A 19,452-nucleotide genomic window follows, 5' to 3' on the forward strand; every position below is an offset into this window, starting at 1 on the left:
CAACTGAAAACCTATCCACCGGACATCGACACCTATTAGGTGCTACGGCTGCCTCCGATCACTTGACGTCAATGCCGGAAGCAGATGGCTCCAGTCACGAAATTGTGGGGGAGCTGCAGTACAGCCTCTATGCAGTGTTTGGAGCCATCTGCTTCCGGCTCCGACTACTGCATACTGCTTAAAACATCCAGTGCCCGGAGGCAGTCAGAACAGATGATCGTTGCGGGGTTCAGGTGTCGGACCCCAACCGATCATATACTGATGAACTATATGGTGGATAGGTCATCAGTTGTCCGGTCGTGGACAACCCCTTTAACTCCCTACATCCTATGGACATGTGGCGCTGTTTCAGGGGGAAAAAAGCAGATCCTGTTTTTCTAATGGACAACCCCTTTAATTGCTATCTTCTTTGTTTTTCTGCAGGGCACTACAATTCATGTTTAGCTTCTCCTTAGACAGAACATTCTCAGCCTATGCATTTATAATATCCATACAAGGTTACATTGGGATAAATAAGGGATTCGCTTCCGAGAACAGGATTTCTAACAACATTTAATGATAAGAGGGGATAGTACACTGATACTCAAATGCAGGGTTCTTATAGGACACAAGATGCGTATCATATTTGCTAACAATACTATTTTTACAAGCTTTGTATAGGCAGATAGAAAGCACTGCAATGGACACTAAAAACAACCCACTCAGAGCGCTTAATATGGAAAGTATAAGAATGTAACTTGGTCTGGTTTTGAATTCTGCACAAGGGGTTCTTGATGCACTGTTTGTTGGTACACTATGCCCTTTCGTATTAATGGCCAAGACACAAACTTTATATGTTGTATATGGCACTAAGTTATATAGAGTGTACTGTCTCATTGTCACATAAATGTTATCAACAATTTCATTCGTGCCACTTTCAAGGCGATAAACAAGCTGGTATTTTTCAACTATAGAATTAGGGGAACACCAAAGTATCTGGGCTGATGTGTCTGTTATCTCAAATACTCCTTGTATGTGAGGTGGGTCTGGAATGGTATCGTCTCCTGAAAGACCAGGACACAAACATGGTGTGAGAAGTTGAAGCTCAGAGCAAGGTGTTTGAAGATGTCTACAATGGTCATAGTCACAGGCTATCATTTTTCTCCCTACTGTTGTTAGACTTGATTGAGTCTCTTCTTCATCATATATGTCTGGATAGTCTCTTGGAATGTCTGGTTGGTCCCCGTTAGAACTACCACTCTCTGGAAACTTGTGTGCAGTTAATAGTCTATCGGTGGCACTAATGGTCAATGTTAATTCCTTAGGAAAGAAACCACCGTCACTGTTTGGGCTTGTTTTTGGAATAACCATACCAGCTTGTGTTACGGAGAAGGACGTTGTTGAGTCATTTTCTAAAACTGTAGTCGTAAAATCTTTAGTACTTTCTGAGAGAAAATCTTTTTGTTTCATTGTATGTGGTGTTAACGTGGAATTCAAAGAGTCTTCAGTTGTTCCTGGTAGAAAATCAGATTCCATTGCGGCAGTATTGGAGGTCACTGAATCCTGAGTATTAATAATTGGTTCACTCTGGCTTAACGTGCATTGCTGATGTAGCTCAAGTATTGAAAATAATGGTAAATCTCCCTTCAAGTAAATGCAGAATGTTTCATTTGCTCTAAATTATAAAATAGGAGAAAAGTTTCAGATCTAATAAAACATTAAACATGGTAGAATATAGTATAGTACATTGGTTACTGAACTGTAATGTCACCATACATCTGTATATTAGTGGTACAGTTAACAATTCATAGGTTATGGTGCAAAATCTCATTTCTCAATGGGTGTGTAGATTTTCTAGATTGTGAAGACTTGCTTTTTCCTAATTGTTTGTCTCATGAAACTAACCGCTTTTCATAAAGAAGACGGATGTTATCCTATGGGATAGCTGCAGCCACACATTTACCCTAGAGAAGCCGCTGCAGGGGAAATGTATCATTACAAATGAATGAATAGCATTACAAATAAACAGCCATCCATATAATGCAAGAATGCTCCAGGTCCGCCAGTGCTGAGTCCACTTTGGCTCTATGACGTCCATGTGCAATAATTGGGCGTATGGACAGAGGTTGTACTGGTGGGACTTGGTGTTTTAATGCCGTCACTAGCGAGTGGGGTAGGGATCAATGGCCAGTAACTGTTGACTGTGTTAGGCATGATGGGACCTGTAGTCTCTTGTAATCTCAGTCTAAGGGTATGTTCACACGGCCTATTTACGGACGTAAATCGGGCGTTTTTGCCCCGAATTACGCCCGAAAATAGCGCCTCAATAGCGCTGACAAACATCTGCACATTGAAAGCAATGGGCAGACGTTTGTCTGTTCACACGAGGCGTATATTTACGCGCCGCTGTCAAATGACGGCGCGTAAATAGACGCCCGCGTAGAAGAAGTGACCTGTCACTTCTTTGGCCGTAATTGGAGCCGCTATTCATTGACTCCAATGAATAGCCGCGCTAATTACGGCCGTAATTGACGCGGCGTTCAAGCGCCTGCACATGCCGGTACGGCTGAAATTACGGGGATGTTTTCAGGCTGAAACATCCCCGTAATTTCAGCCGTTACGGACCCCCGCCGTGTGAACATACCCTCATGCACACGACCGTATTTTTTCACACCCGTAAATACTGGCGTAAATACGGGTCCGGTGTCACACGTATTCCACCCGTTTTGCACCAGTATTTACGAACCCGTGCTCGTAAATATGGGTCCGGTGTCACACGTATTCCACCCGTATTTACGAGCACGTTTTTGGCAGCAAAATAGCACTGCACTAATCGGCAGCCCCTTCTCTCTATCAGTGCAGGATAGAGAGAAGGGACAGCCTTTTCTGTAATAAAAGTTAAAGAAATTCATACTTACCCGGCCGTTGTCTTGGTGACGCGTCCCTCTCTTCACATCCAGCCCGACATCCCTGGATGACGCGGCAGTCCATGTGACCGCTGCAGCCTGTGATTGACCTGTGATTGGCTGCAGCGGTCACATGGCCTGAAACGTCATCCAGGACGTCGGCCCGGATGTCGAGAGGGACGCGTCACCAAGGCAACGGGCGGGAGACCGGACTGGAGAAGCAGGAAGTTGTCGGTAAGTATGAACGTCTTTTATTTTTATTTTTTACAGGATAGGGGATACATGTCTTTTGTTTATGGCAGAGCGGGGAGATACCTCCCCGCTCTGCCATAGTTTTCATTGTAGTCCCGGCGGTAGTTACGCCACTGGGCTGTGGCCTGCAGACCGGGTAGTCCCCTGACCTCGCCTCACCTCGCAACGCTCCCGTAATCACGGGTGAACACACGGAGCCACCCATGATTACGGGAGCCCCATAGACTTCTATGGGATGCCCGTGCCGTTATTACGGCATGAAATAGGGCATGTTCTATCTTTTTTAACGGCACGGGTACCTTCCCGTGAGCAAACGGGAAGGTACCCGTGGCTAACAGAAGCCTATGAGCCCGTTATTGCGGGTCGTAATAACGACCCGCAATAACGGGTGTTTTTACGGTCGTGTGCATGAGGAACTACAATGCGAAATTGTTTGGGAGCAATAACATTTTATTACATTTAAAGCATTACATTTTTTTAAACACTCTTAGGCTCTGTTCACATCTGCAATATGGCTTCCATGTATAATTGAAGCCACAATGCTATGCCGTATCCGTCACATGGTGGACACAGGCGGGGCCCGACTTTTAATGAGATACAGTCGTTTTGAAGTGCAAAATAAACAATGCACGGAGTTCTGTTTTTCCTGTAAAATATGATGGAATCTGCGATTCAGGCTCCAAAACAGATGTGAACATAGCCTTAAGGGCATGGCCAGACGTGGTGGTGTTCTGCATACACTGTCCGCATCATTGCCGCACGGAATCTGCGTTGCAGATTCTGTTGCGGCTCTGCCTAAAATGGGCATTAAATTGATGCGGACTGGCCATTGCGTATTGAGGTGAAGAGTACTTCCCTTCTCTCTATCAGTGCAGGATAGAGAGAAGGGACAGCCCTTTCCCTAGTAAAAGTAAAAGAAATTCATACTTACCCGGCCGTTGCCTTGGTGACGCGTCCCTCTCTTGACATACAGCCCGACCTCCCTGGATGACACGGCAGTCCATGTGACCGCTGCAGCCTGTGATTGGCTGCAGCCGTCACTTGGACTGAAACGTCAACCCGGGAGGCCGGACTGGAGGAAGAAACAGGGAGTTCTCGGTAAGTAGGAACTTCTATTTTTTTTACAGGTTTATGTATATTGTGATCGGAAGTCACTGTCCAGGGTGCTGAAACAGTTACTGCCGATCGTTTAACTCTTTCAGCACCCTGGACAGTGACTATTTACTGACGTCGCCTAGCAACGCTCCTGTAATTACAGGTGCACACACGTAGACACCCGTAATTACGGGAGCCCCATCAACTTGCTCAGTCTGGCTGTAGACCTAGAAATACATAGGTCCAGCCAGAATCAAGAACTATCATGTTAGTAAAACCAATACGCTCCGCAGCACACATAACATCTGCAGACTTCATTGCGGAATTTTGACTCTCCATTGAAGTCAATGGAGAAATTCCGCAATGAGTCCGCAACAAGTCCGCTAGACGTCCGCAACAGCCAGTGTATGCTGCGGACACCAAATTCCGCACCGCAGCCTATGCTCCGCAGCGGAATTGTCCGCAACGTGTAAACGGACCCAACTAAAAAGCTGTGGAAAGCAAAGGAGAAACGTGTACGCTGCGGATTTCCGCAGCGGAATTCCAGAGCAATTCCGCCACGTCTGGTCATGCCCTTATAGGCCCAGAAACTAGAAGTGAAACATGTTTGTGATATTTCTTTATAACTTTTTTTTTACTTTCCCCACATTACCTTATCAAGGATAGGTTCACATGATTTGAAAGCAGCCATTCAAGTTTACAATCACAAATTAATGGATTGTGACGAAGGTCAATAGTTAAAGACTCTGAACTGATGTTCCAAGGAGAAAAGTACTTGAGATGGCAACTGCAAAGATGGAAAAAAATTACATTATTTCTCCAAAATTATTTTTCGTTTCAATAGAAAGCTATTTCAGTAATACACACTCAATATAAATACTGTATATTACACCACCTGTTACCTGCTAAAGTAAATTTTTCCGGCAGTGCTACATTAGGAAAGTGAAACATTGCATGCCAGTCAATAAAGGCAATAGAATTAAAGAAAACTACAGTTCTCTAATAATAGAGCAGGTGTTGACGTGAGCTAATGCTTGGGGACCTGATCAGGAACATCAGCAACGGCATAGCTATAGGGGTGCAGTGGTAGTAGTTGCACCTTGGCCCCATTGTCTGAGGGGGCCCAAAGGCCTGTCTGCCATATAGAAAACACTGGCTTTTATAAATGGCACATAGTAGGTGGAGGATTCAGAATCTTCCGTTTACACCTTTGAACACTTCTCTATTAGCTCAATATACCAAAATAGGTTATTTAACAATTCCTTTTAATTGCAGAATAATGCGGTATCCAAGGCTAAAGCAGTTTTGTTTTTTTTTAACTGGAATGTATGATCAAAAAACGGCATACAGATGTCCGTATCAAACTAGCAACAGGGTATTATAGATCAGGCTAACCTGATTCTAACGTTTATTACCTTTTTCCTGAGAGTGCCTCCTTTGCAGAGAATTTTTTTTTATTCTGTTTATGCAAATGAACATTTTGGAGCAACGAGGTCGTCACCGTTGCTCCAAAATGCTCTGTCGTCGTTCCCCAATTCAACCGCCCTCCCTCTCTTCTTCCTTTGATTGACAGGGGCCAAGCAGCGTAATAGGCGAGTTCACGCCTGGCCCCGTAGTGTAGAGAAGACGTGCGCGTCCCTGCATCCTAATTGACGCATGCGCGGTATAATCTTTATGCTCACCTTTCTAATCGACACTCCTGTTCATGCACCGATTAGGATGCAGGGACGCGTGTGCTTTCACTACACTACGGGACCAGGCTCGCCTATTACGCTGCCTGGCCCCTGCCAATCAAAGGAAGAAGGGAGGGAGGGGGGTTGAATGTGATCAGTGCTGGTGAGAAGAAGCCGCTTCTAGTGTGCTAATTCTTATTGGCCAGCCTGCACAATTACAAGAAAAATCGTGCTTGTTCATTAACGTGCAAAAAGGCCTTGGCCCTAAGGGGTTATTTACTTGTCAGGCAAAAGCTCTTCTAAATAAAGTCCTGCCAATGTGCAATCCCTTATTTATAAATGAAATGTCAAAATGACCTAAGGTTACATTTTTATTTAGTACTTTATATTACATCCATGTATAAAACTTAAAGGGGTTGTCCCAACATTGACATTTATCATCTATCCATAAGATAGGGGATAAACGTCTGGTTGCTAGCCGCTCCAGTGCTCTGACTCCCACTGATCGCTAGAACCTGGTCCCCAGCCCCCGTTCCTCCTAACTGCAGGGAGCTTGAATGGACTAGCAGTCAAGCAAACTCCCTGCCGTTCCATTCTGTCTATGGGGCTGACGGAAACAGCCAAGCGCTGCACTCGGCTGTCTCCGTCAATCCCATGAACTTTGTAAGGAGCGGCAGCACACATGCTCAACTGTCATTCAAAGTTCTCCTCATTGCAGTTGTGAATAGGTGATAAATGTTGATCTTGGGAGAACCCCTTTAAGTAAAGACATATATAAATGGAATTACATGTTCTTCACATCAGAGAAAGACGCTTCACTGACATTAAACGGGTTGTCTGTCTCAAGCAGTCTTTTTGTTAAATGGGTCCTCTCAAAATAAACTGAGGACAGGGTGTCCTGTTACTGGGACCACCAGTGGTCACCTGTAATCTGTTCAGTTCCATTGCAATGAAGGGGATCACATAGTCTTCAATGGTCTCTCTAGGGTGCCCAGATGTTTTGAGTCCTCCAAAAAGAGACATTCTTTGTAACCACTCTCCGTTTCCCCTAATTGAAGGAAGTCCCAAATGAGAGACTCTTCTCTAATAAGAGAATAATCAGAATTCCCTAATAGATTATTGACAATGGATTATCTAAACCAGACGACCCCTTAAGCAACAGGCATAGGTAGTTGTTTAAAATCCAAATTTATTTTTTTATTTGCCACAAACACTTACCTTTGAAAATCAAGATGCTTAAGATTTGTTGCGTTTTTAAATATCTCTGTTCTGACGTAGCGGAGTTTCTGGGAATCTGCACAGTTTAGAAGTTCCAAGTGTGGAAACCATGTGATCAGTTCATCTTCTAGAACTTCCATATTAACCATCTTTCTGATGTAAAGTTCCCTCAGGTTTGGTAAATCTTTGCTCCATGAATGTTCAACTAAAATGCAAAGATATTAAACGCTATGTACACAATCTACACAGAAATCAAAAGCAAAAAACAATTGCTTAGGGTAAAGTATCATTGCCTTACAATTGAATTCTAAAAGCAAAAATCGAAAATGAATGGACCACTTTCCAATAACCTGATTGACCCCATTATAAGTGAATGGGATCCATTAGGATTCATTAGAAACCATTTGAAAACGGATCCATGATACCTGTTGTTACAGTATGTGTGATCTGTTCACATCTACGTCATGGTTTCCATTTATAACAGAAACCACAACGCAGTGCCGTATCCGTGGTATGACGCATACCACCGGCGCCTGACGAAACCCATTGGCTTATAATCATGTCGTGTTCCATCGTGGTTCCATCGTTTTAACAGGTAGAATAGCGCTGCACTTTATTCCTAAGCAACTCAGACTTTTTTAATCAGTCATGATAATTTTTTATATTTTTATAAGATCTGTCATAATCTGTTTTTTTTTGGCTCACCGATTGAAAAACCTATGGAAACTGTAATCAATGTGTACTCAGTTTTTTATTCCGTTTGGAACATCTACATTGCAGAAAAAATATGAGCAAAAAAACCCATACTGCAAATAAAAGACAAGTGTAAGCCCAGACTGAACATGGTTGGTCCAATTTATAGAATTTTTTTTACTCTGGAATTGTAAAGTAGTCTACACTATTCACTTCAGAGGCCTCCGCGTGGTATGTTTTTTTTTTTATAATGGAAGGCTATGGGCAATGTATTTCACTGTACGGTTACAGTGGCACACGTCAGAGACTTCTGCCGGTGATATACTTTTTGAAATACTGATGAGAATAGAGCCGTATAGAGAACGCTATCTCAAATTAATAAATGTAATCTTCTAAACATAATCTTTGGGTATGGTATTACAATGTGTACATCATATACAATGTTGTGCCCATAGACTTCATTAGCCAAAATGTACAGTATGTTCTTATGCCATACGTCTGGCTGGTATACATAAGCATACCTTTTTTTAACTGCATTGAAATGCTTTCTGCAGCTTTTATGTAGTGGGACACATAAAAGCTGCAACGTAAAAGTAAATGACAAAACTTGTTTTTAGCACTAAATAAATAATTTCCAATAAAAACAAATACCCTGAAGGTGTCCATAGCCGTTTGTTCAAGGTAGAAAGAAACCCATACAAATTCTGGGTAAAATACAAACTTTATACACGTTTTGCCTTGAGTCCTTTTACTAATATATTGTTTCTGAAGTCTGAATTATGCCTGCTTTTACCCTTATCTTTTGGACTCACCTCTTCTAATGTATGTACCACTTAGATCAAGTAATTGGAGCGACTTTAATGAATCCTCTTGGGCTTGTGTAACGTTAAGTGCAAATGATGACTCCTCGATGTCTACAGATGGATGGATTCCGATCCATGTCATAGATAAATTAAGCGACATAAGGTTTGGGAAACATGTGAAGCCAAATGGATGGATGAGTAATATGGGATTTTCAGCAAGGGATAGCTTTTTGAGATTCTTCAACATAAGGCACTTTGGTACATATGATAAAAGATTATTGCTTAGATCCAATGACTCCAGTTTAGCCAATACATGAATTCTCCAGTGAATATCTTTGATCTGGTTGTGTGATAAAGACAAGATGCGAAGATTGGAAAGCTCAACCATGTCTTGGTCCCCAATCACAGTTATATTGTTGAAACTCAAATCCAAGTCCTCTATAGTTCTCGGAAGACACGTTGGTAACACCTTTAGATTTTGATTCTGTAGATGACATTTGACATTGCATTGCTCCCCACAGTGAGTATCCGTAATATTTATTTGTTCTGTTAGATTTTTGGAGACAGTAACTGTTCGGTCTGTACTGTTGAGAAGAGCCACTAAAATTCCCATTTTACTCACAAGCAGCAGCAAGGTGAACATCATCTTCTGGAGTTTGCAAATAAACAAAATGGAATCCTGCAAAAATAAAGTCGTAAAAACATTAGAACATAAAGAGAATAAGATTTACACATTATATTTATTTAACGAGTATCTATATTAAAAAAACAAAACTTCACAATGCTCTTAGATCTTCACATGCTGTACCTTTGTGGAGCGTGTCAATTTAAAGCTCACCTGTATGTGCTGTAGTCCTCTCCCTCCTTCTTCCTAATTTACTATCAGCAAGTTGTTATTATTGTCTGCCATTGTCATGTCCATGGCCGCGGGACGTCAGGCTCACTCACCTCCTGACGGCCGCAGCCATGGGTCTGCGAGCGCTGGCCCCAGTCTCCTCCTCAGGAAACACTAGCGCTCACTTCCGCTTACCTCGGCCGGGTCCCGTAGGGTGCTCGTGCCCGCTCTTAAAGGGCCAGCGTGCGCACCTGAAGCTAATGTTAAAATTAGTCCATGAGTACCATGGACTATAAGAAGGGCTCAGCCCCCTCCTCCCTTGCCTGAGCGTTGTTGTCGTACCCAAAGTTTGTCTATGCAAATGGTCTCCTACTGTTTTCCAGTTCCCAGTGTTCCCCGTTCCTGTATCCCTTGCTATCCTGGTCAAGTGCCGTGATGAGCTGTAGTCGTGCTGTGCTGTATACCACGCCTGTCCTGCTACTCCATGCCTGACGTCTGCCTGCTGCCTAGTCCCAGCCGAGCCTGCCTTGCTACTTCCGAGCTGCCACAGGTACCCTATATGAACTATAGACTGTGACCTGCACCCTGTTGGCCAGCTGCCATACCGCCAAGGCGGTGCGTCCCCATGGGTCCACGAACCCAACGTGAAAGCCATGTCACAGATACACTCAAACTGCAGCCGGTCCTGGTCACGGTTTTTGCAACCCTGGTAAGGGGGTGTTCACATCAGCGTCACCCTTCTGTTCATGGTTTCGGTCAGACCTTTCCGTCGGAGGCACCCATGAACGGAAAGGCAAACGAAAACCATAGGTTCTGTTTGCATTACCATTGTTTTCAATAGTATTTTTTTCCGTTGCAAATGGTTTCCGTTTGACTCTGTTCCGCAAGGTTTCAGGTTTTTTTTCGGAAACAATAGTGCAGTCAACTACGCTATTGTTTCTGCAAAAAAAATGAAAACCTTATGGAACGGAGACAAACGGAAGCCATTTGCGACGGAAGCATTACCATTGCAATCAAATGGTAATGCAAACAGAACCTATGGTTTTCGTCTGCCTTTCCGTTCGTGGGTTCCTCCGACGGAAAGGTCTAGCGGAACCCATGAACGGAAGGGTGACGCTGATGTGAACAGGCCCTAACTCACATTACACTTTTCACTCCCCATCTCTGACTCTGCACAGTCTGCCTGCTTGAAACAGTGCAGAGGCTGCTGTAATCACAGGAATTTTTTAGCTAGGAAGTTTACCCTGTAGACGTGTGGGTGAGATATTCAAGTGAATCTCATTTTTCTTTATTTTTTAATTATAGTTCAGAAATTGTATTTACACATTTCCAAGAGTTTTTTTTTACTTGATCACTGGAGGTATCCTTTAGTTGTACAATAAGCTGTAATGATAAGATATGTGTGAGGCAGAGAAATAATTATTGTCCAACTTCAATCTACTGTATACTACTGCAGTACTGGCCCCAGGGGCAAACAGAGCTACATTTTCTTTCCAAGTCAAAGAAACTGTTATGCAATGTCTGCAGGATACTGAAGAATAATAGCTAAATGCAGTAGATGTTTTGTAGGTGTTTTTGTTTATTTGTTCTTTTTTTTATTGGCCTAGGGTCTAAGTTTATTTAGGAGTCTTGTCTGAGGTCTGAATTTATTTAGGAGTTTCATCGGTGGTCTGAATTTATTTAGGGGTCTCATAGCGCAACCGGGAGACAATAATGAATTATTTGTGTGCTACAATTGCCATTAAGAAAAGTTAACATTTTAGTTCATTTTTGTGTATGCCTCCTGGCCTTCCAAGAGCCATAACTATTTTATTTTTCTGTCTACATTGCTGTGTGAGAGCTTATTTTCTGCAGGACGTATTGTAGTTTTAAACAGCACCTTTTCATGTACCATATAATGTTCTGAGAAACCTTTTAAAAATTATTTTGTAGGGAAGAATGGAAAAATAACAGTAATTCCTCCATTGTTTTTTTTGTTTTGTTTTTACAGCATTCACTGCGCTGTAAAAGGGACATGTTAACCTTATTCTGCTAGTGATTAAAGAGTCTCTGTCACCACATTATAAGTGCCCTATCTCCTACATAAGGAGATGGGTGCTATAATGTAGGTGACAGCAGTGCTTTATATTTAGAAAAACGATCTATTTTTACCACGTTAGGAGCGATTTTAGCTTTATGCTAATTACTTTCTTAATGCCCAACTGGGCGTGTTTTTACTTTGGTCGGCGTCATACACTCCTCTGTACAACGCCCACTTGGTCTAATCAGCATCATGCACTTCTCTCCATTCATTTAGTCAGCGCATAGGGATCCTGCTAGATCAGTATGTGCTGTCTTATACTGACACATTAACGATACTGAAGTGTTTAGACAGGGAATAGACATTCCTTCCAGCCAGGACGTGATGTCTATTCACAATCCCGACACTTAGTTAACGTTTCTGTGGTACTTACAGCAGAGCAAAGCGTAATCTCCCTGTAACCTGTCATTTACAGTGTGATCTTGCGAGATTACACTTGCTCTGCTGTAAGTACCACAGAAACGTTAACGAAGTGTCGGGATTGTGAATAGACATCCCGTCCTGGCTGGAAGGAATGTCTATTCCCTGTCTAAACACTTCAGTAACGTTAATGTGTCAGTATAAGACAGCACATAGCGAACAACGCAGTGTCACTATGCGCTGACTAAATGAAAGGAGAGAAGTGCATAACACTGATTGGTCAGAGTCATACACTCCTCTGTACAACGCCCACTTGGTGTAAAGTAAAAACACGCCCAGTTGGGCATTAAGAAAGTAATTAGCATAAAGCTAAAATCGCTAAAATGGTAAAAAGAAATTGTTTTTCTAAATAAAAAGCACTGCTGTCACCTGCATTATAGTGCCCATCTCCTTATGTAGGAGATAGGGCACTTATAATGTGGTGACAGAGCTTCTTTAAGGTTAAATCGATACCAATATTTTTTTCTAGGTTTTATTAATTTAGAAAATATAAACAATTTGTTAAAAGAAAATAGTTTTGTTGCACCATATTCTGAGACCTATAACGTTTCATTTTTCCATCCATGAAGTTATGTCAGGGGTTATGCTTTGCAGGGCAGGCTTTAATTTTAACTGGTAACATTTTGGAGTACATACGACCTTTTGATCACTTTAAATTCCATTTTTGTTTTTTGGGAGACAAGGTGATAAAAGAAAGCAATTCTTGAGTTTTTTGGCTTTTCTTTTACAGCGTATTGTTGTATTACAGAGTGATTTTCTCAGCTCATTTCTTGATCAGAACTGAGCTTAGAAAATCGCTCAGGAACACACAGGAACTGCTGTCAACCAAACCGTCAGTGCAGCTCACTGATGGATTTGGCTCAGAACGGCTTTCTGCAGCTACTATGTACATAGAAGCTGCATAAGTGAAACCGTGAACTTTGGAAATAAATAAATGACAAAAGTCAATTTGATCACTAAATATATGCATTTCAATAATAATAATACTAATAATCGTAATAATAAAAAAAAAGACCCTGAAAACCTTTAAACATGCTATGTATTTGCTCTTGTACCCCTAGTTTAATATTATTCTTTGTTTAAAGATAAAATATAAGTAATTGTAGCAAATCGGCACAACTGGGCACATTTAGAATGCTACACTTTATTACAGTACTATACAAAACCCTAATGTATAAATAATAAGTTATATATAAAAACAATCTTCAGAAATACCTGAACCATATTATTCACTGGAGCATAGCCAAGTGCCACGTAAAAGAGGAAATATTAATGTATTTGTTCTGCATCAGTAAAATCTTTTTTCTTCGGACAGACATGAAATATATGTCTAGGGATCAGTAGATATAGAAAAACATTAACCTGATCCTGTAGCTGTAAATAATGGTACCAGTACCTACTGTACACTGCAATATGCCATGCGTGTACCACTTGTAGACACCTGTACATGGCTATACTGCTGGCATAGAATATTTGTAGGTGTAGCAATAAACATACATTTTATTAAGCAATTCTCTAGATGCAGCAGGTTTATATTTTTATATACTGTAGAAATGGCACAACTATTGTAAAACAGTTAAATGGGTTGCCCAGTAGAATAACGGGTCAGCTTTTTCAAAGAATCATTGCCACTCTTGTCTATGAGCTGTCGCGAATTGCAGCTCATGCCGAGTACCGTAAATTAGACTGAACTGCAATACCAGATACAATCCATGGACAAGAGTGGCACTGCTTCTTTAAAAAAAAAACAGACCCATTTTTATAATCCTAGACAACCCCCTCAATTGGATTTTACTCTATTAATCTTTGCAGCTGAATTATTTGATTATAAGAAAATCACAGCAATTCACTAATAGTCTATTAGCCAAAACTTCTTTTATGACCTAAATCTGTTTAGGTGATAGAGCAGGACTAGCAGGACTTTTGCATGTAGGGATGATATGCAGTAGTAGTGCATCTTTGGGCAGCATCACTACTGTCCTTTGAAGGAGTGTAACTACTATAGAGGCAGGGCGCGTGACTACTTTGAAGCCTGTAAAGGTGGGTAGGGAACATCACTGAACTGCTTTCGCTGTTTAGTATACAGCTTCTATTGAGTTCAATACTAGATGTATAAATCCATGTGCAGTGAGCTCCCCCTAGAGGTGGCTGCATGCTCTCAAAATTATATCATTTATCAAACCAGTTAAATTAAGCTCCCATATACAGATATATTATGAAATTAATCACCTAAAAATGGAATACTGGACATTAACTTTAATAAAAGTGATAGGACATTTGGTTCAGTTCTCAGTGGGCCCATTCTGAGTTTTCCTATTGTGCCCCACGACTTCTATCTGCCCCCCCCCCCTGGCATAGTGTGAATTCATTCTTAGTGTAACATGCTACTTGGCGCTACTGTAATTGCATTTTTTTTATATATATGTTTTGCTATATTTTTCCCAATGCCACATAGAAAAAACACTGGAAAAATTTAAAAAAATAGGGCTAGCTGTAGTTAAAAAATAATGCAGCATGTCCTAATAGATCATTACAAAGTAACATCAAGCAGCTCTGGTAAAACACAAGGAAATTGGTCTATGTGATATGCCCTTATCATAAAAAAATAGGTGGAGAACATCTGGTGCTTAGATCAAAAGTTAAAGTTTATTCACACGTGGAGTTTGTGCTGTGATACAGCTGCAGGAAACACTGGTTTTCAAAAACTGATGCATTTTTGCCTTGATTTTGTGAAAATTGCAGGAAAAAAAATTAAACCCTAATAATTACATAACTTTATTACCTTGGACAAGGCCATGCAACTGTCTAAAGTATTACAGGAATTCGGCTCTATTTTGCAATATTTTTTGTTGCACAGTTTTTACTGCTAAAACATTTTAAACATGAAAAAAATCTGCGGCAAAAAAAATCTCAACACATAATCAGGCTTATTGGCCATAAATCATCCCATCGACCACACTACAGCCAGACCTCGCCCTAAGAGCTTTTTGGGTAATAGAGGGGTAAGCCATTGTCAGGAAAAGACAGGGCATGTTAATAGGGGGCACAAGTAATAACTCGGCAAAATAACAATGATATTAATATATAGGATAGTGATCGTTATAAGAATATTAGAGGATTTCTGTGACCATATACAAGCATGAGGCTGCAGGATCCGTACATTTATCAGGTCATGGAATTTCAAGGTGATTCCTATTATTCTTAATCCTGAAAAATCTGACCGAGGACAACATCTGCGTAGCGTTTTTATGTTCCTCCTGTGTTTGCGTGGGACTGTTTCAGTTTCCTCCCACACTCCAAAATCATACAATGAGGGAATTTAGATTGTGAGCCTCACTGGAGACAGAGCATTATTACAACTTCTTTATGGCGCTGTGGGACAAGCACACCTTCCTGACAATCATTCATTGATTTAAAGTGCCCTTATCCTTTCAAGAAGTAGCTGAGGTGTGTAGTATGATGTTCTGCAGCAGCTGGTACGCAGAACTGAACTAACTGTATCATACACACTGCAGCTGTTGAAGAACAGCTTTCTTTTGTCTGGTTCTTTCTGTATAATTGTCAGGTCCCAACACCAGAATGCGGTGTTTATATATATATATACTATATATAGACACATCATTAGAAAATGTCCATTGTCCTGAATAATAATATTAATCCTCCTTATCAAGGGATTATAAGAACATGTCTTACAAAACCTGAGAATATATAGAGAGAGAGAGAGAGAGAGAGAGAGAGCAAAGATTTAGCAGGCCAGAGATATCTATCTATCTATCTATCTATCTATCTATCTATCTATCTATCTATCTATCTATCTATCTATCTATCTATCTATCTATCTATCTATCTATCTATCTATCTATCTATCTATCTATCTATCTATCTATCTATCTATCTATCTACTGCCTATCTGTCTTTCTATCACTTAGCATACTTATTCCTATATATGTAAAGAATTAAAAAGTTTCTAAATATAAGAATCTAAGAATAACTACAACAATAATAGTAATAATAATAATAATAATAATAATAATAATAATCATCATACCTCTATGCACAGGAGTTTTCTTTGGTCAGTAAATTCTGTAGACCGTAATAGCTAAGAAAAGAGCTCAGTAAAAAGATGTCTTTGGATTCTCCCCTCTCCCACCTATGCTGAGACTCTGGTGCCTCTGGTATGCGGTGGGAGGTCTTTGTTCCCTTTAATCACTATGAACCCTGTACATTGGTTATTGTGTACAAATAATAATTACATGGAAAAAAAAACCTACCCCATGACAGTAATACCATAGTGCACTAATAGGGTAAGAAACAAAGATTTCTATTATAAAAGTACACTGAAATGTCTTCTTAAAATGAAGGTATTGACATGTCATCACTCCCTATGCTCCAAAATAAGGGGATTATGTTATTCCTCATGTTAGTATAGGGGATGGAGCCATGCAAATCCTTTTCTTTTTGCCCCTGGGACTATGAATCCAGTAGCATTAATATATAGTACAGACGCAGCCTAATGCTATGTATAGTAATTTATTCCCTCTTGCTTGCAACTAGTCCAGTTTTTTTTTTTTTAGCCCTCACCAGTGCAAGATATAATTTGTTATATCTATCGTTACTTTAATAAGGATTTAGATATTTCAATAGTTTTAATAGGGGAGTGAAATAGGTTTGAATGGGTTTTCCAGGTATTAAATCTCTGTATATGAAATCAAAATTTAAAGGGAACATTTCACCTATTAAACTCTACTCACCCCTCGCTGGCCGCTGCTGTCAAGTTCATTGCCATTTTCCGCTCTCCTAAACTCCTCCTCCGTTGGTAAATAACGGTCTGCAAACTTTTTGCACCTTTTATGGTAAGAATCCGGCAGTCTCGTTCGTTCCTTTACTTATGCCCACCACCAGAACCCGGCCCGTCCTCAATGCCGTAATCTCATCTGAGATAGCACTCATACGCTTTTCATGTATGGACCGATAGCCTTCCCTGCTTCGTCCAGGCCTCAAATCTAGTTACTGCGCATCCGCCGCTATGGTGTCCCGTTGTGTGCACGCACCAGAACAGCACATCGGTGCGTAAGCGCAGGAGGCGAGGAGCTCAATAGTGACTTCACCGCTGAGGCCATTAACTGGCGGTAGTGGTCGCCTGATATGACATCACTAAAGTTTGTTATATTTCTTGCAGTGTTTTTTGCACATGTTTAATATCTTCTTAACCATTAACATACCAGAACGTTGCTCTGTAGTCGTTTTATAAAATATTCTGGTATAGCGGTTGGCACGGTTGACTTGTAGCACTGGTTTCTGGGTTTGTACCTGGGACATCTGCATGGAGTTTGTATATTCTCCCTGTGTTTGACCGGGTTTCTTCCCACCCCTAAGAAGATACTCAGCCCCAGTGTGTGTGTCTAAGGCCTCATTTACACGAGCGTGTGCGTTTTGCGCGCGCAAAAAACGCTGCGTTTTGCGCGCGCAAAAGGCACTTGGCAGCTCCGTGTGTCATCCGTGTATGATGCGCGGCTGCGTGATTTTCGCGCAGCCGCCATCATAGAGATGAGGCTAGTCGACGCCCGTCACTGTCCAAGGTGCTGAAAGAGCTAACTGATCTGCAGTAACTCTTTCAGCACCCTCGACAGTGAATGCCGAACACAATATACACCAATCTGTGAATAAAAAAAGACTTTCATACTTACCAAGAACTTCCTGCTTCCCCCAGTCCGGGCTCCCGGCCGTTGCCTTGGTGACGCGTCCCTCTCTTGTCATCCGGCCCCACCTCCCAGGATGACGCCGCAGTCCATGAGACCGCTGCAGCCTGTGATTGGCTGCAGCCTGTGCTTGGCCTGTGATTGGCTGCAGCTGTCATTTGGACTGAACTGTCATCCCGGGAGGTCGGACCGGAGTTATCGGTAAGTCAGAACGTCTTTTTTTTTTTACAGGTTCATGGATTTTCGGAGCGGAAGTCACTGTCCATGGTGCTGAACCAGTTTAACGCTTTCAGCACCGTGGACAGTGACTGTCTCCTGACGTCGCGTACCCGAACATTTTTTACCGGTTTCGGTCAAAACGAGTTTGGCCGAACCCGGTGAAGTTCGGTGCGCTCATCTCGAATCTGACACTCCGTTTGGATGTTTGTAAACAGAAAAGCACGTGGTGCTTTTCTGTTTACATTCAGGAGTTTGACAGCTCTTGCGCGAATCACGCAGTTCGCACGGAAGTGCTTCCGTGCGGCATGCGTGGTTTTCACGCACCCATTGACTTCAATGGGTGCGTGAGTGCGCGAAAAACGCACGATTATAGAACATGTCGTGAGTTTTTTTCTGCGCACACGCGCTGAGCGCAATTCACGCATCGTGTAAACTGCCCCATTGACTAATATAGGTGCGTACGACATGCGTGCAAAGCACGCGCGTCGCACGCGCGTATATTACGTTCGTGTAAATCAGGCCTAAGGCTACATTCACACGAGCGTATCAGATTCATGCGTGTGAAAAACGCCCGTGAATGTGGTCCGTGTGTGCTGCGTTATGCATCAGTTTACTTTGCGAGTGGCATTCGTTATTCACGCACTCGCAAAGCACACCTTTTTTTTATTTTCAATTGAATTGATGCGCAAATCACGCATCGCACACACGGATGTGCATCCGTGTGCGGTGTAGGGTTTTCACGCACCCGATGACTTCAATGGGCGCGTAGGTGCGTGAAAACGCACCAATGTGGGACATGCCGTGAGTTTCACGCAGCGGACTCTCGCTGCGTGAAATCTCAAGCCTGTGTGAACAGCCCCATTGAAATCAATGGGTCCGTGTGCTGCGCGTGATTTCCATGCGCAGCACACGGATGTTATTCATGTTCGTGTGAATGGGCCCTTAGATTGTGAGCACCAATGGGACAGGGACTTATGTTTTACCGAAAAGGAAATGTATTATTTTGTCTAACTGAACCACTAAAATATTTAGGATGTCTCAATCATTCCTGGAAACTGCGGAAAAACAGACCGCCAAGGATTTTTAGAGATTAGTGTCTTCTAAAAGCAGGTGCTAAAGTGCACTTCATTGTAGCATTTACTGTTATCTTTATGAGACTGATGATAAGGACTTTGTGGAATGACAGAAGGCACTTGACCAGTGCACCCTCAGTTATTTAGAAGCCTGTGACCCCCACACCAGAGGCCATGGCAATGTTTCCTGTGATAGGATCTGTATTTCCACTGCTTTCAAAACAAGAACTGAAAAGATTACTCTAAGGACTTGTTCACACAGTGCAGATTTACTGCAGATTGTGATTGTATTTTTTAAGTCAAAACCAAGAACGGAACCTGAACAGAAAATATATAAAGAAATACCTTATAGGTCTGCTCTCCTTGATCCAATTCTGGTCTTGGCTTAAAAAATGCAAGCAAATCTGCACTGTGGGAACATACTCAAATATGAGAATGAGAAAGAGAATGTTTTTTTTTTTCTCAATGCTTAAGCCCCATGCACACGACCGTATTTTCACCCATCCG

At 41.8% G+C, this 19,452-nt stretch overlaps 1 protein-coding gene across 1 annotated transcript; it reads right to left on the bottom strand.

Annotated features, from left to right (window-relative positions):
• Positions 1 to 534: 534 nt before the first annotated feature.
• On the bottom strand, positions 535 to 16,121 carry LRRN4 (leucine rich repeat neuronal 4). Its single transcript, XM_075864527.1, has 5 exons — positions 16,003 to 16,121; positions 8,629 to 9,298; positions 7,124 to 7,328; positions 4,885 to 5,019; positions 535 to 1,654 (listed from the first exon to the last, which is right to left on the bottom strand). The coding sequence occupies exons 2-5, from the start codon at positions 9,263 to 9,265 to the stop codon at positions 553 to 555; spliced, it is 2,079 nt and encodes a 692-aa protein (XP_075720642.1). The 5' UTR covers positions 9,266 to 9,298; positions 16,003 to 16,121; the 3' UTR covers positions 535 to 552.
• Between the last annotated feature and the right edge of the window lie 3,331 nt (positions 16,122 to 19,452).

Source organism: Rhinoderma darwinii, chromosome 4 (genome assembly GCF_050947455.1).
Source record: "Rhinoderma darwinii isolate aRhiDar2 chromosome 4, aRhiDar2.hap1, whole genome shotgun sequence".
NCBI lineage: Eukaryota > Metazoa > Chordata > Amphibia > Anura > Rhinodermatidae > Rhinoderma > Rhinoderma darwinii.